General features: G+C 42.7%; 1 protein-coding gene across 2 annotated transcripts; it reads right to left on the reverse strand.

Moving 5' to 3' along the window:
• Positions 1-7,307: 7,307 nt before the first annotated feature.
• On the reverse strand, positions 7,308-13,132 carry LOC121540792 (enhancer of mRNA-decapping protein 3). Of its 2 annotated transcripts, XM_041849887.2 has the most exons (8): positions 12,989-13,132; positions 12,457-12,539; positions 12,030-12,194; positions 10,668-10,885; positions 10,009-10,359; positions 9,412-9,565; positions 8,891-9,108; positions 7,308-8,647 (listed from the first exon to the last, which is right to left on the reverse strand). In XM_041849887.2, exons 3-8 carry the CDS (start codon positions 12,191-12,193, stop codon positions 8,313-8,315), a joined length of 1,440 nt encoding a protein of 479 aa, XP_041705821.1. In that variant the 5' UTR covers position 12,194; positions 12,457-12,539; positions 12,989-13,132; the 3' UTR covers positions 7,308-8,312. The 2 variants fall into 2 exon arrangements, with proteins under 2 accessions (XP_041705821.1, XP_041705820.1); XM_041849886.2 differs by lacking the exon at positions 12,457-12,539.
• Between the last annotated feature and the right edge of the window lie 1,573 nt (positions 13,133-14,705).

The following is a 14,705-nucleotide window of genomic DNA, read 5'->3' on the forward strand; positions in this document are numbered from 1 at the left end:
AGAGCGTCTGCTAAATGACTAAAATGTGAATGTAAAATCTATTCCCTTTGTAGCACACTACTTTTCACCAGGCCCTGGTCAAAAGTAGTGCACTACAAAGCGAATAGATTTTACATTCACATTTTAGCAGACGCTCTTATCCAGAGCTATTTACAGGAGCAATTAGGGTTAAGTGCCTTGCTCAAGGGCACATTGACAGATTTTTCACCTAGTCGGCTTGGGGATTAGAACCAGCGACCTTTCGGTTACTGGCACAACGCTCTTAATCACTAAGCTACCTGCCGGCCCAATAGATGCCATATGGGGCACATAAAAGGGAAAGGCCATACTGTCATGTAACAGTAGCTGATCTTTTCACATTATGTAAATACCACAAGTTCCCTCTGCCTTTAGTGAGACAATGTTTAAACGATGTAAACAGCATCACACCAATGGAACGTATGAGACAGGGCTGTAATGTGTTTATAGCCTGGCTCTCTGGCCAACTCCTTATGGAATTGCCAATTTGTAGCTCAGTTGGTAGAGCATGGCGCTTGCAACGCCAGGGTTGTGGGTTCAATTCCCACGGGGGGCCAGTATGAACTTTTTTTTATGTATGCACTCACTAACTGTAAGTCTCTCTGGATAAGAGCGTCTGCTAAATGACAAAATTTGAAATTAAACAGACTGGCACCTAAGCTATGAATTGCTATCTATGGTAACAGTGTTGGAACACACAGATGACAGCCTGCATTAGTCAACATCAGTCAGAGCATGGATCACAAACTCAAAAAGAAATGTCCTCACTGTCTTTCGGAAGATATACACTGAGTGTACAAAACATGAAGAACACCTCCCTCAGAACAGCCTCAGTTCGTCGGGGCATGGACTCTACAAGGTGTCGAAAGCGTTCCACAGGGCTGCTGGCCCATGTTGACGCCAATGCTTCCCACAGTTGTGTCAAGTTGGCTGGATGTCCTTTGGGTGGTGGACCATTCTTGATACACACGGGAAACTGTTGAGCATGAAAAACCCAGCAGTGTTTCAGTTCTTGACACAAACCGGTGCGCCTGGCACCTACTACCATACCCCGTCCAAAGGCACTTAAATATTTTGTCTTGCCCATTCACTCTCTGAATGGCAAGCATACACAATCCATGTCTCAATTGTTTCAAGGCTTAACAATCCTTCTTTAACCTGTCTCCTCCCCTTCATCTACACTGATTGAAGTGACATCAATAAAGGATCATAGCCTTCACCTGGTCAGTCTGTCATGGAAAGAGCAGGTGTTCTTAATGTTTTGTCCACTCAGTGTAACGAGACGAGGCAAATATAACTGATGGATCAAAATGTGGTAAGAAACTAACAATGGCGCCGCTCCTGTGGTTGTGGGCCCTGTATTCAGCCTCAGAATAGGAGTACATGCCTGATCTCGGGTGCGCCATAGCGAATCATTTATGTAAGCTCGCGAGATCAGCCTGGTTGTACGAGGCAATTTCAACTAATCAACGCACATTTACTGAATGGTTCAATCAAGTCACACATCAACAAACTTTTCCCTCGTCAGTGCATTTTTGTGACAAATTGGTTAAAATCATTGCATATTGCCATGCAAAATGTCAGAATTGCCCACGGCAAAATCAAGCATTGTATGGCTTTACAATTCAAACAATCCAGCCAACACAATTAGAGGGGTACACTACAAAGCAGGATCAATGCGTTAGCCAGCTAACTTATATAATAACGTTTTATTTTTTTAAACATAAGCTTGAAATGGGCCTAATTTACTCAACAACCATAAACACATATCTAAGTTAAATTTGTTAATGAAACAGAAAATCAGTAGTTATTTCTGGTTGTTTATCAAAGTGAGCTGGTTAACTCATTGATCCTTTGCCCCTCAGGTCAACCTCTTTTTATGACAGAATTAGAGCGTTAAAAGTTCACATGGAATTTAATTGGGATTTGCTTCTTCTCAGAGGGCAATAAACCCACACAGAAGACCCCATTGTATTACATTATTACATACATCATGTGAAAATGTATTCTAGTGCTAGGAAAGAATGACTCAGTTCAACCCACTTCAAAGAATCAACATTGTCTCCAAAGGGGACGAGGTTACACACCTCGACCTCACACATATTCAACGAGGATCCAGAGACTAGCACTCATTCTTGGAAACAAAATTCACTCACACCACCTTGTCAGCAAAAGGCAGTTCGCTAGTCCTATTAAGGGCATTCTGCCTCCTAAGGTACAAAAACCATGGATACATTAACCAGGTTTGAAACGTTATCAATGCCAACTATAATAAGTGTCTAGGCACAAGAGCTGTAACAGGATATGTTATGTGACATTGGGAGCTCTCTCAAACATGCTGGAAATAAAACATCGGGAAAAAAAATCTAATAAAAGTGGAAAAATCAGACAAGGTTACTTTCAACACGGCCAGATGCCTCAATGAACACAAATGGTTGCTTGAACATTGCCTGGTTTATTGTATACATATAATATCTAGATAATATATATATCTAGAATGGAGTTTGTTCCAAATTTGTCACACCTTAGGGCATGCTGAACGTGAGGGAAATCACATTGGCAACTGATCTTCTTCTTAACCAAAAAATATAACAAAAGTAAAACATAACATGTTTACTTTAGTATATCATGTTATTCATATATATATATATATATATATATATATATATATATATATATATATATATATATATATATATATATACACACACAGTGAGGGAAAAAAGTATTTGATCCCCTGCTGATTTTGTACGTTTGCCCACTGACAAAGAAATGATCAGTCTATAATTTTAATGGTAGGTTTATTTGAACAGTGAGAGACAGAAAAACAACAAAAAATTCCAGAAAAACGCATGTCAAAAATGTTATAAATTGATTTGCATTTTAATGAGGGAAATAAGTATTTGACCCCCTCTCAATCAGAAAGATTTCTGGCTCCCAGGTGTCTCTTATACAGGTAACGAGCTGAGATTAGGAGCACACTCTTAAAGGGAGTGCTCCTAATCTCAGTTTGTTACCTGTATAAAAGACACCTGTCCACAGAAGCAATCAATCAATCAGATTCCAAACTCTTCACCATGGCCAAGACCAAAGAGCTCAACAAGGATGTCAGGGACAAGATTGTAGACCTACACAAGGCTGGAATGGGCTACAAGACCATCGCCAAGCAGCTTGGTGAGAAGGTGACAACAGTTGGTGCGATTATTTGCAAATGGAAGAAACACAAAATAACTGTCAAATCTCCCTCGGCCTGGGGCTCCATGCAAGATCTCACCTCTTGGAGTTGCAATGATCATGAGAACGGTGAGGAATCAGCCCAGAACTACACGGGAGGATCTTGTCAATGATCTCAAGGCAGCTGGGACCATAGTCACCAAGAAAACAATTGGTAACACACTACGCCGTGAAGGACTGAAATCCTGCAGCGCCCGCAAGGTCCCCCTGCTCAGGAAAGCACATATACAGGCCCGTCTGAAGTTTGCCAATGAACATCTGAATGATTCAGAGGAGAACTGGGTGAAAGTGTTGTGGTCAGATGAGACCAAAATCGAGCTCTTTGGCATCAACTCAACTCGCCGTGTTTGGAGGAGGAGGAATGCTGCCTATGACCCCAAGAACACCATCCCCACCGTCAAACATGGAGGTGGAAACATTATGCTTTGGGGGTGTTTTTCTGCTAAGGGGACAGGACAACTTCACCGCATCAAAGGGACGATGGACAGGGCCATGTACCGTCAAATCTTGGGTGAGAACCTCCTTCCCTCAGCCAGGGCATTGAAAATGGGTCGTGGATGGGTATTCAAGCATGACAATGACCCAAAACACACGGCCAAGGCAACAAAGGAGTGGCTCAAGAAGAAGCACATTAAGGTCCTGGAGTGGCCTAGCCAGTCTCCAGACCTTAATCCCATAGAAAATCTGTCGAGGGAGTTGAAGGTTCGAGTTGCCAAACGTCAGCCTCGAAACCTTAATGACTTGGAGAAGATCTGCAAAGAGGAGTGGGACAAAATCCCTCCTGAGATGTGTGCAAACCTGGTGGCCAACTACAAGAAACGTCAGACCTCTGTGATTGCCAACAAGGGTTTTGCCACCAAGTACTAAGTCATGTTTTGCAGAGGGGTCAAATACTTATTTCCCTCATTGAAATGCAAATCAATTTATAACATTTTTGACATGCATTTTTCTGGATTTTTTTGTTATTCTGTCTCTCACTGTTCAAATAAACCTACCATTAAAATTATAGACTGATCATGTCTTTGTCAGTGGGCAAACATACAAAATCAGCAGGGGATCAAATACTTTTTTCCCCCTCACTGTATATATATATATATATATATATATATATATATATATATATATATACACACACACACACACACTACCGTTCAAAAGTTTGGGGTCACTTAGAAATGTCCTTGTTTTCGAAAGAAAAGCAATTTTTTTGTCCATTAAAATAACATCAAATTGATCAGAAATACAGTGTAGACATTGTTCATGTTGTAAATGGCTATTGTAGCTGGAAACGGCAGATTTTTAAGGGAATATCTACATAGGCATACAGAAGCCCATTATCAGCAACCATCAGTCCTGTGTTCCAATGGCACGTTGTGTTTGCTTATCCAAGTTTATCATTTTAAAAGGTTAATTGATCATTAGAAAACCCTTTTGCAATTACGTTAGCACAGCTGAAAGCTGTTGTGCTGATTAAAGAAGCAATAAAACTGGCCTTCTTGAGACTAGTTGAGTATCTGGAGCATCAGCAATTGTTGTTTCGATTATAGGCTCAAAATGGCCAGAAACAAATAACTTCCTTCTGAAACTTGTCAGTCTATTCTTGTTCTGAGCAATGAAGGCTATTCCATGCGAGAAATTGCCAAGAAACTGAAGATCTCGTACAACGCTGTGTACTACTCCCTTCACAGAACAGCGCAAACTGGCTCTAACCAGAATAGAAAGAGTGGGAGGCCATGGTGCACAACTGAGCAAGAGGACAAATACATTAGTGTCTAGTTTGAGAAACAGACGCCTCACAGGTCCTCAACTGGCAGCTTCATTAAATAGTACCCGCAAAACACCAGTCTCAACGTCAACAGTGAAGAGGCGACTCCGGGATGCTGACCTTCTAGGCAGAGTTGCAAAGAAAAAGCCACATCTCAGACTGGCCAATAAAAATAAAAGATTAAGATGGGCAGTCTGAGATATGGCTTTTTCTTTGCAAATCTGCCTAGAAGGTCAGCATCCCGGAGTCGCCTCTTCACTGTTGATGTTGAGACTGGTGTTTTGAAACTGTACTACCCAGTATAATACTGTACTACCCAGTATAATACTGTACTACCTAGTACAGTACTACCCAGTTGTAATACCCAGTATACTACTGTACTACCCAGTATAATACTGTACTACCCAGTATAATACTGTACTACCCAGTATACTACTGTACTACCCAGTAGCAATACCCAGTATAATACTGTACTACCCATTATAATACTGTACTACCAAGTTGTACTACCCAGTATAATACTGTACTACCAAGTTGTACTACCCAGTATAATACTGTACTACCCAGTATAATACTGTACTACCCAGTATACTACTGTACTACCCAGTTGTACTACCCAGTAGCAATACCCAGTATAATACTGTACTACCCATTATAATACTGTACTACCAAGTTGTACTACCCAGTATAATACTGTACTACCAAGTTGTACTACCCAGTATAATACTGTACTACCCTGTATAATACTGTACTACCAAGTTGTACTACCCTGTATAATACTGTACTACCAAGTTGTACTACCCTGTATAATACTGTACTACCCAGTTGTACTACCCTGTATAATACTGTACTACCCAGTTGTACAATCCAGTATAATACTGTACTACCCAGTATAATACTGTACAACCCAGTACAATACTGTGATACCCAGTTGAACTACCCTGTATAATACTGCACTACCCTGTTGTACAATCCAGTATAATACTGTACTACCCAGTATAATACTGTACAACCCAGTACAATACTGTGATACCCAGTTGTACTACCCTGTATAATACTGTACTACCCAGTTGAAATACCCAGTATAATACTGTACTACCCTTTTGTACTACCCAGTAGAATACTGTACTACCCAGTATAATACTGTACTACCCAGTTGTACTACCCTGTTGTACTACCCAGTATAATACTGGGGCGGCAGGTAGCTTAGTGGTTAAGAGCGTTGTGCCAGTAACCGAAAGGTCGCTGGTTCTAATCCCCGAGCCGACTAGATGAAAAATCTGTCGATGTGCCCTTGAGCAAGGCACTTAACCCTAATTGCTCATGTAAGTCGCTCTGGATAAGAGCGTCTGCTAAATGACTAAAATGTAAATGTACCCAGTTGTACTACCCAGCATAATACTGACCCACCCAGTACAATACCCAGTACAATACTGTGATACCCAGTTGTACTACCCTGTATAATATTGTACTACCAAGTTGTACTAACCTGTATAATACTGTACTACCAAGTTGTACTAGCCAGTATAATACTGTACTACTAAGTTGTACTACCCTGTATAATACTGTACTACCCAGTATAATACCTTACTACCCAGTACAATACTGTGATACCCAGTTGAACTACCCTGTATAATACTGCACTACCCAGTTGTACAATCCAGTATAATACTGTACTACCCAGTATAATACTGTACTACCCAGTACAATACTGTGATACCCAGTTGTACTACTCTGTATAATATTGTACTACCCAGTTGTACTACCCAGTATAATACTGCACTACCCAGTTTTACTACCCAGTTGAAATACCCAGTATAATACTGTACTACCCTTTTGTACTACCCAGTTGTACTACCCTGTTGTACTACCCAGTATAATACTGTACTACCCAGTTGTACTACCCAGCATAAAACTCTACTACCCAGTTGTACTACCCAGCATAATACTGACCTACCCAGTTGTACTACCCTGTTTACCTACCCAGTATAATACTGTACTACCCAGTTGTATTACCCTGTTGTCCTACCCAGTATAATAGTGTACTAACCAGTTGTATAACCCTGTTGTACTACCCAGTATAATACTGTACTACCCAGTTGTACTACCCTGTTGTCCTACCCAGTATAATACTGTACTACCCAGTTGTACTACCCTGTTTTACTACCCAGTATAATACTGTACTACCCAGTATAATACTGTACTATCCAGTTGTACTACCCAGTATAATACTGTACTAACCAGTTGTACTATCCAGTTGTACTACCCAGTATAATACTGTACTACCCAGTATAACTTCAACAGAGAAGGTGACCCGAGTCTTTATAGTCAACAGTATCATGACATACTAGCATGACATAACAATATCAGGACATACAATGACATTAAAATCATAAACAAGGTTTTTTCCCCCTGCCTCTAGTTAGTAGCATGGAACATGCTAAACATTCCAAAGGGGAACAAAAACATAAAATAAAAAAATATAAACAAAGAAGACAATTGTTCTGAGATCACATTAAACAAAGTAATCCTATTGCCCTGAGACATGGCTTTGGACTCCTTAGGCCTGTGACGGTTCCTGTCGGCAGCGTACTTGCTCCCCTGGACTGGGGAGAGCCCTTTGGGCCGGTGACATTGACAGCCTTTGCTCTCCTCTTTTCTTCGACCACATCAAACTCCAATTTCTCCATCTCCAACAGTGTGAAGGTATCTCCCTCCCCAACATTTTCTGAGGTGAATCTACAGTCATAGGAATCTACAGTCATTAATCTAGTCATAGGAATCTACAGTCATAGAAGTCTCTACAGCCATGCCTCAGGCCAAGTCTTCACAATACTCCCCTCCCTCTCATACCACTGCTCAGTCCTGGAGAGGTGTTGTACCACACAGGGTACTGAATGTACGAGGGACAAGACTTCTCCAACACATCATGTAACTGCATGAGGGATAAAAGGATTCATGCTTTTTAACACTTAGTTAAAAGTCTGGAACTTAAGGCTTGCTCTGGTTGATTCCCCCAAACCTAGGTTGTGTTCATTAGGGAACTTTTTTTTTTTTTTACAGTTTTCTTCCGTTTCGCACCTACTGAAGTGACCTGTATGGTCAGGGTGAGAGTTCAAAGTTCAGTCTAAGATCAAATGTCATGGCAGTCCAGGGGCATATTCATTAAGGCACACCGTTGCAAAACGTTTTGAAAACAAAAACAAGCATTTCTTATTGGACAAGTTCAGATTGTCCCTCCCTCCTTGTTCCAGTCCGTTTTCTTCCGTTTGGTGCCTAATGAATAACAACCCAGTTACGCAGAGTGCAACGGCACCACAAACTTACACCCGAACGGAGAATGATACTTGATCCCTACTTCCTGGAACACCTGTCTGGGAACACCTATGTCGCACAGGTAGACCCTGCCGGCGCCCTCCGACAGCGAGAGCGGCAGACCCAGGGACAGGGTCCACTTGGCCTCTACGGCATGGCCCTGTCCGCTGACTGGAGGATCCAGGCTGAGCACGGGAGCCCTGTTCTGGTTGGCCCAGTCTGCAGCGGCCCGGTACCATGGCTGATCCATCAGAAAGGTGTTCTCATGGCAATCCAAGCAGTTGATGATCAGGTCCACAGGGCTGTCGGGAAGCTCTAGGGGAAGACAAAACAAACAGAGGTAAGACAAACAGAGGTCATCAACATTGGCCAGACAACATGCTAAGACCTGAGCTCTGGTTGGCTAGTTGCCTCTTACTCCCGCCTCGTCTCTCAGTCGCCATTTTTGCAAAACCTGAATTTGCTAAAACTTCAGAAAAAAAGGGCAAGTGGGGTTTATTTATTTATGAACCATTTGGTGAATTTTAACGCCGACACGCAGTAGAAGAAATCCATTACCTTTAATACTGGAGACCCGTTTGCCCTCCGTCTTACTGTAGAGGGTGAGCTCGCTGGCGACGGCGTCCAGCACCTTGACGAAATTAGGCAGGAAGAGTATAACCTCCACCTCGTGGTTGGCCAGGTGACGACCACAGCTGATGCCCTGAGCTCCCTGGACATGGGGGCCGCAGAGCAACGCTACGGTGGGCCGCTGGTGGACGTTCTTAGGGGTCAGTCTGGAGGGAGGGAGTGAGAGGCAGTACGTGTCATGAAGAAGATTTGGTTTTAATGCAATACATATTGGTCATTAACCAATAAACCATTCAACTTTGTCTGATAAATCTGTATAACCTCAGATAAGTGAGGGTGAAAGGACCACAAATCTGTAAATAGCATGATGCTTATCTTTTCTATTTTAAATGGTTGTAAATACTTGGATCTACAAAACAGACGGCCTGGGGCATGGACTCATTTAGAGCATATTTGTAATTTATTTGAACGATTTACGAGTGTGATGGCGTCTAAGTTTGTGTGCTTACCTGTTGGGCCCGCCCAGCAGCGTCAGGGCCATCTGACTGGCACAAACACCTGTCATCTCCAGCCTCCTCTCCAATGAGAGGCCATGACGCTCAGCTACTGACAACAGACGCTTGTGCAGCTCGTAGGAAATACTAGGCACCACCAGGCCCCAATCTACACAACCACAGAGGGTAAGGGGAGAGAGGGAGACCTTAGCTGCTAATCACAGAAGACAGTTAACACTTGAAAAATTGAAAGACTGATATTTCTTCATCTTCTGCTGCTCCACTGTTCATTGGTTAGAAAGAAAGGTAGCGAGCGACAGCACTTCCTTTTCCCTAACGACAGTTCTCTCTGCCTTATGAGGTCCTTTGTAGCTTGCAATGCCAGGATAGTGGGTTTGATTCCCGGGACCACTCATACATAAAATGTATGCACGCATGACTGTAAGCCTCTTTGGATAAAAGCGTCTGCTAAATTACATATATTATCTATTACAGAATCTGTAAATTGTTCCCAAACAAATCAAAAAAATAGGCACCATCTAAAATGAGGAAATCCGACGGTGCCTAGGCTTATCGTTCCATTCATCAGAAAGGAGAAGATCATCTACATACCAGTGCAATACTCTTTATCCCCAGGATGTGGGACAAGTATCTGCCTGTACCCCACAGGTTTGGTCTCTAGAATGTTGTCATTGTGACGGTATTGCGACGACGTCTGCACCTGCGGCATAGCGCGTGACCGGGCCCCGTTACCGTGGCGATCCGACCCGTCGATCTGTGAGAACACGGCCGCTTTGTCGAACAGCGCCAGGTTCCCCTCGAAGTCAAAGTCTGTGTCCAGGCTGTCGTCCATATTGCCCCCGAAACACTCATCGTCCCTGTGCTGCCTCTGACCCCATCCTCCTCCTCCTCCTCCGTTCTTCTTGGGGGTGACCTGGTTGGCGCCCCGACTACTGGACGACCCTGTGATACCAAAAATAAGTTTAGAAAGCTGAGACTGCTGACACAATATGCAACATTTTATTAATTTATGATTCATCATTAGTAGATAGCTACCAAACCCTAACTAGTCTGTGGTCCTCAACAACTGAGGTAAACTTGGGTCGCGATTATTAGGGCACACAGCTTTTCGCAGCAATTCCCTAAAAACTCAAATCAGTGTTTCTTATTAAGTCCTTATTGAGTCTTATTTAGTCCCACCCTGTTTCAGTCCGTTTTTCTTCCAACTTGGTGCCCTAATGAACAAAACCCTGCAGTGTGCTGGTACTTACAGGAGTTGTGTCTCCGTCTGAAGCCCTTGGGCTGGCCTGACACCTCCAGGTGTTTATCTCCAGAGCTTGTAGAGCACTGCTGCTGTGGTGAAGCCAGCCTCTCCTGGGTCCTGTGGTCTCCTATGTGTGGGACCGAGACTGGAGCGCTGCTCTTCTGAACCACACCACCTCTGCTACTACCTATGTCCAGGACCTTCAGCTCCTTGATGTCCATGGCACTATGGGAGAATAGAGTCATATTAAGGCTGATATCCATGGCACTATGGGAGAATAGAGTCATATTAAGGCTGATATCCATGGCACTATGGGAGAATAGAGTCATATTAAGGCAGATATCCATGGCACTATGGGAGAATAGAGTCATATTAAGGCTGATATCCATGGCACTATGGGAGAATAGAGTCATATTAAGGCTGATGTCCATGGCACTATGGGAGAATAGAGTCATATTAAGGCTGATGTCCATGGCACTATGGGAGAATAGAGTCATATTAAGGCTGATGTCTACGGCACTATGGGAGAATAGATTCATATTAAGGCTGATGTCCATGGCACTATGGGAGAATAGATTCATATTAAGGCTGATGTCCATGGCACTATGGGAGAATAGAGTCATATAAAGGCTGATGTCCATTGCATTGTGGTAGAATAGACAGTCATATAAAGGCTTTGCTTTAGTTGGCATGGCACTGTGGTAGACAACAGGGAATTCTGGATAAGTGAAAATAGAATTGATCTCAACCCTGGTACACAATCAGATAAAGGTAATTGGTTTGAAAACTTTGAAGGTCTTTTCTCCTGAATGAATTGATGCTGTGTACATTTGGGAAGTGTGAAACATAACCTGTCTTTTGGGGTCTGAGGAGGGATGGAAATTAAGCTAGCCCGTTATCCCGAGGCTAGTACTTTTCAGAAAGGGCTAGAAGAAAATGTGCCCAACTAGCTGGCTAGGGAAATGTTGTCTTTTCAAATATCCCATGGCACACATTTTGGACCGTGGCTAGTAAAAATGTCTACTAGCCCGGTTAGCCAGTCCCTAAAATCCTTACATTCCATCCCTGTTGGTTTGCACATGTAGGACAATGTCACATCGTCATAATAGACAAGGGTGAGTTTCCTGAAAGCTTTGTAGTGCTAAGATCATCTTTCATCCATTGCCAACAACCAGTGTTTGCCTTGGACTGAAAATAGGTGCCAGTACTGTTTATATTTAGGTTCAGGAACTCTGCAATACTTTTGAGTTAATATTCTGTGGGTACACAGTTCCGGTGAGCTCCTGCCCAAGTCAAGCATTGCCTACAATGGAGTTATTAAGATTAACTTAGTGCTACAAAGATTTCAGGAAACTATAAACAGTAGTACCTAAAAGTGACCTCGGGCACAGGGCACTTGACTCCATTGTGGAAGGGCTGTCTGAGGGAGATGGTCTGACTGGACTGGTCCACAGACGACACCTCGCCTTGGTACACCCCTAGCGTTGCTCCGCAGTTTATCGACACCAGACTACCCAACCAGTCTGCAGCCATCCTGTATAGTCAAAATGAGAAGAACACACGCCACTTTGATAAAGCTATGCCCGGAAGTGACTTTTCATGGCAGGTTCGGAGAGCATTACCCCCTTTCCTAACCTTAACCTAATTATCCTAACCTGCTACGTTAATTCTCCTAACCTGCAATGAAAAGGCTCCTCCGGTGGTAGCTGTATTGAAGTGGCGTGTTTTTAGTGAAACTCATGAACACATATCATAAGAAGGGTTGCGTTTTACTAGCAGGGGTATTCAACTCTTACCCTACGAGGTCCGGAGCCTGCTGGTTTGGTGTTCTAAGTGATAATTTCTTGGAACACCTGGTGTCCCAGGTCTAAATCAGTCCCTGATTAGAGGGGAACAATGAAAAAACGCTGTGGAACTGGCTTCCAGGTCCAGAGATGAGTTAGAGGGTACTAGGCCAATGCTAGACTAAATATAATATGAATTCAGCATTAAAGAAGCTCTGCTATCTTACCTAACTAGCTAACGGTTACTGAAGATGTAGCTAGTTAGCCAATTGTTTTCTACTAGTTAATTTAGCTAGCATCTTTACTAGTAAAAACACATGTAGCTAGCTAGTTCAATAACACGCTATAGAATGTCAGTTGCAACCGAGTGTGAATTAGCTAATGATTTTGTGTAATATTAATGAAAAGAGTCAGGTTTGCAAGCTCTCAGCTAACCGCTAGTTAGCGAATTCTGGCTAACCAACATGGCTTCTGCTCTGACGTCTCATGTTCTCGTTCAGAATGGCAATACATGCCTTATTGTTTCATGGAGAAATTAGCATACCTTTTGTGATATTCCGTATAACGACTGTTTTAAGTTAGACTTTGAACTGTTGTCCAAATGGGCAACTTTAACGAAATGTATTGAATAAATCGTCCTTGATTGAATGGTTAGCTTCGTTTCAGTAGCATGAGCTAGGGTCGTACAACTTCCGGCGCGCTTAGCCATACACATTTATAAATAAAAGTCATCACAGTTGCAGGGGGCATCAAGCCATCTATTTGACCAGATATGAAACACACTGCACAATAAAATGTATGATTTTATCACATTTATTTTTATGGAGTAAATAAATTATAATGTGATGATTTGACAGTAATGTTTGGTTGATAAAATACTTATAAAGTCACAGAATATGGTGTGAATGAGAGAAGGGCTATATGACTAAATACAGAGATTTATTGTGCTCATAACTCCACACATGATTTATGTGCAACAACCAACTGAGATTGTCTCAAAGCTAGGTGATGATGTCAGTGTCCTATTCCATTTTGGACTCAGTCAGTGGCTTTGCAGTGATTCTCACTGTCAAATCAAATCAAATCAAATCACATTTGTCACATGCGCTTAATACAACAGGTGTAGACCTTACCGTGAAATGCTTACTTACAAGCCCTTAACCAACAATGCAGTTCAAGAAATAGAGTTAAGAAAATATTTACTAAATAAACTGAAGTAAAAAACTAAAGTAGCAAATAGCTGCGTTATAATACAGGTCCCTGTCCAAAATGAGCACCAGGTGAGGGCAGAGGCTTGGGAGGCCCATGGACGTCTGGACAGCCAGACAGACCTGCTGAAGAACAGAGACACACAGCTGCAGCACAGTAGTAGTACTGCACAGCTACTGGAGATGAAACACAACGTAAGGGAAGGGGATCAGTGCTGGGATCAGTTCTTCTTCTTCTTCTTCTTCCTTCATCATCATCATTACTGAATTATTGGTATTTGTGGCTCCCCTTTTTGTGACTATTTGCTGCCTTCTTTCTGGCCTTTCCTCACCCAGACTCTAGTGTGTCCCACAGCAGCTGGCAGATGCAGTGGGCGCTGTTGAGAAGGAGGTGGTTGAGTTGAGTCGGTTTGAGGAGAGCCGACGACGTGGAGAACTGCAAGACAAGTGAGGATGACGACTAAGCCGTTAAGAATGGCATTCATGGCAAAGAGGGCCTGATGTAAATGTGTTCCCTAGGAGATCTTCATTTAAATTAACTGTATTAATCCATGAGGGGCAATTATTGCTGGCTAGGATACAAATATTTTACATTACATTTTAGTCATTTAGCAGACGCTCTTATCCAGAGCAACTTACAGTTAGTGAGTGCATACATTATTTTTTATATATTTTTAATTTTTCATACTGGCCCCACGTGGGAATCGAACCCACAACCCTGGCGTTGCAAACGCCATGTTCTACCAACTGAGCTTCATCCCTGCCGTCCATTCCCTCCCCTACCCTGGACGACGCTGGGCCAATTGTGCGCTGCCCTATGGGTCTCCCGGTCGCGGCCGGCAATGACAGAGCCTGGATTCGAACCAGGATCTCTAGCCTTAGACCACTGCGCCACTCGGAATAGAATGGCAACAAACATACACTTAATAAACAACAATAATTATGTATACAGTGCATTTGGAAAGTATTCAGACCTCTTCACTTTTTCCACATTTTGTTACGTTCATCTTTCCCTCGATCTTGACTAGTCTCCCAGTCCCTGCCGCTGAAAAA

This window comes from Coregonus clupeaformis, chromosome 26, assembly GCF_020615455.1.
Source record: "Coregonus clupeaformis isolate EN_2021a chromosome 26, ASM2061545v1, whole genome shotgun sequence".
Taxonomy (NCBI): Eukaryota; Metazoa; Chordata; class Actinopteri; order Salmoniformes; family Salmonidae; genus Coregonus; species Coregonus clupeaformis.

Coding starts and splice junctions, on each gene's coding strand:
- LOC121540792 (XM_041849886.2), bottom strand. CDS start 12,193: ATGGCTGCAGACTGGTTGGGTAGTCTGGTGTCGATAAACTGCGGAGCA. Junction 9,566..10,008: donor GGATAAAGAGTATTGCACTG/GTATGTAGATGA, acceptor GTGGTTGTGTAG/ATTGGGGCCTGGTGGTGCCT. Junction 8,648..8,890: donor ACGGGTCTCCAGTATTAAAG/GTAATGGATTTC, acceptor GTCTTCCCCTAG/AGCTTCCCGACAGCCCTGTG.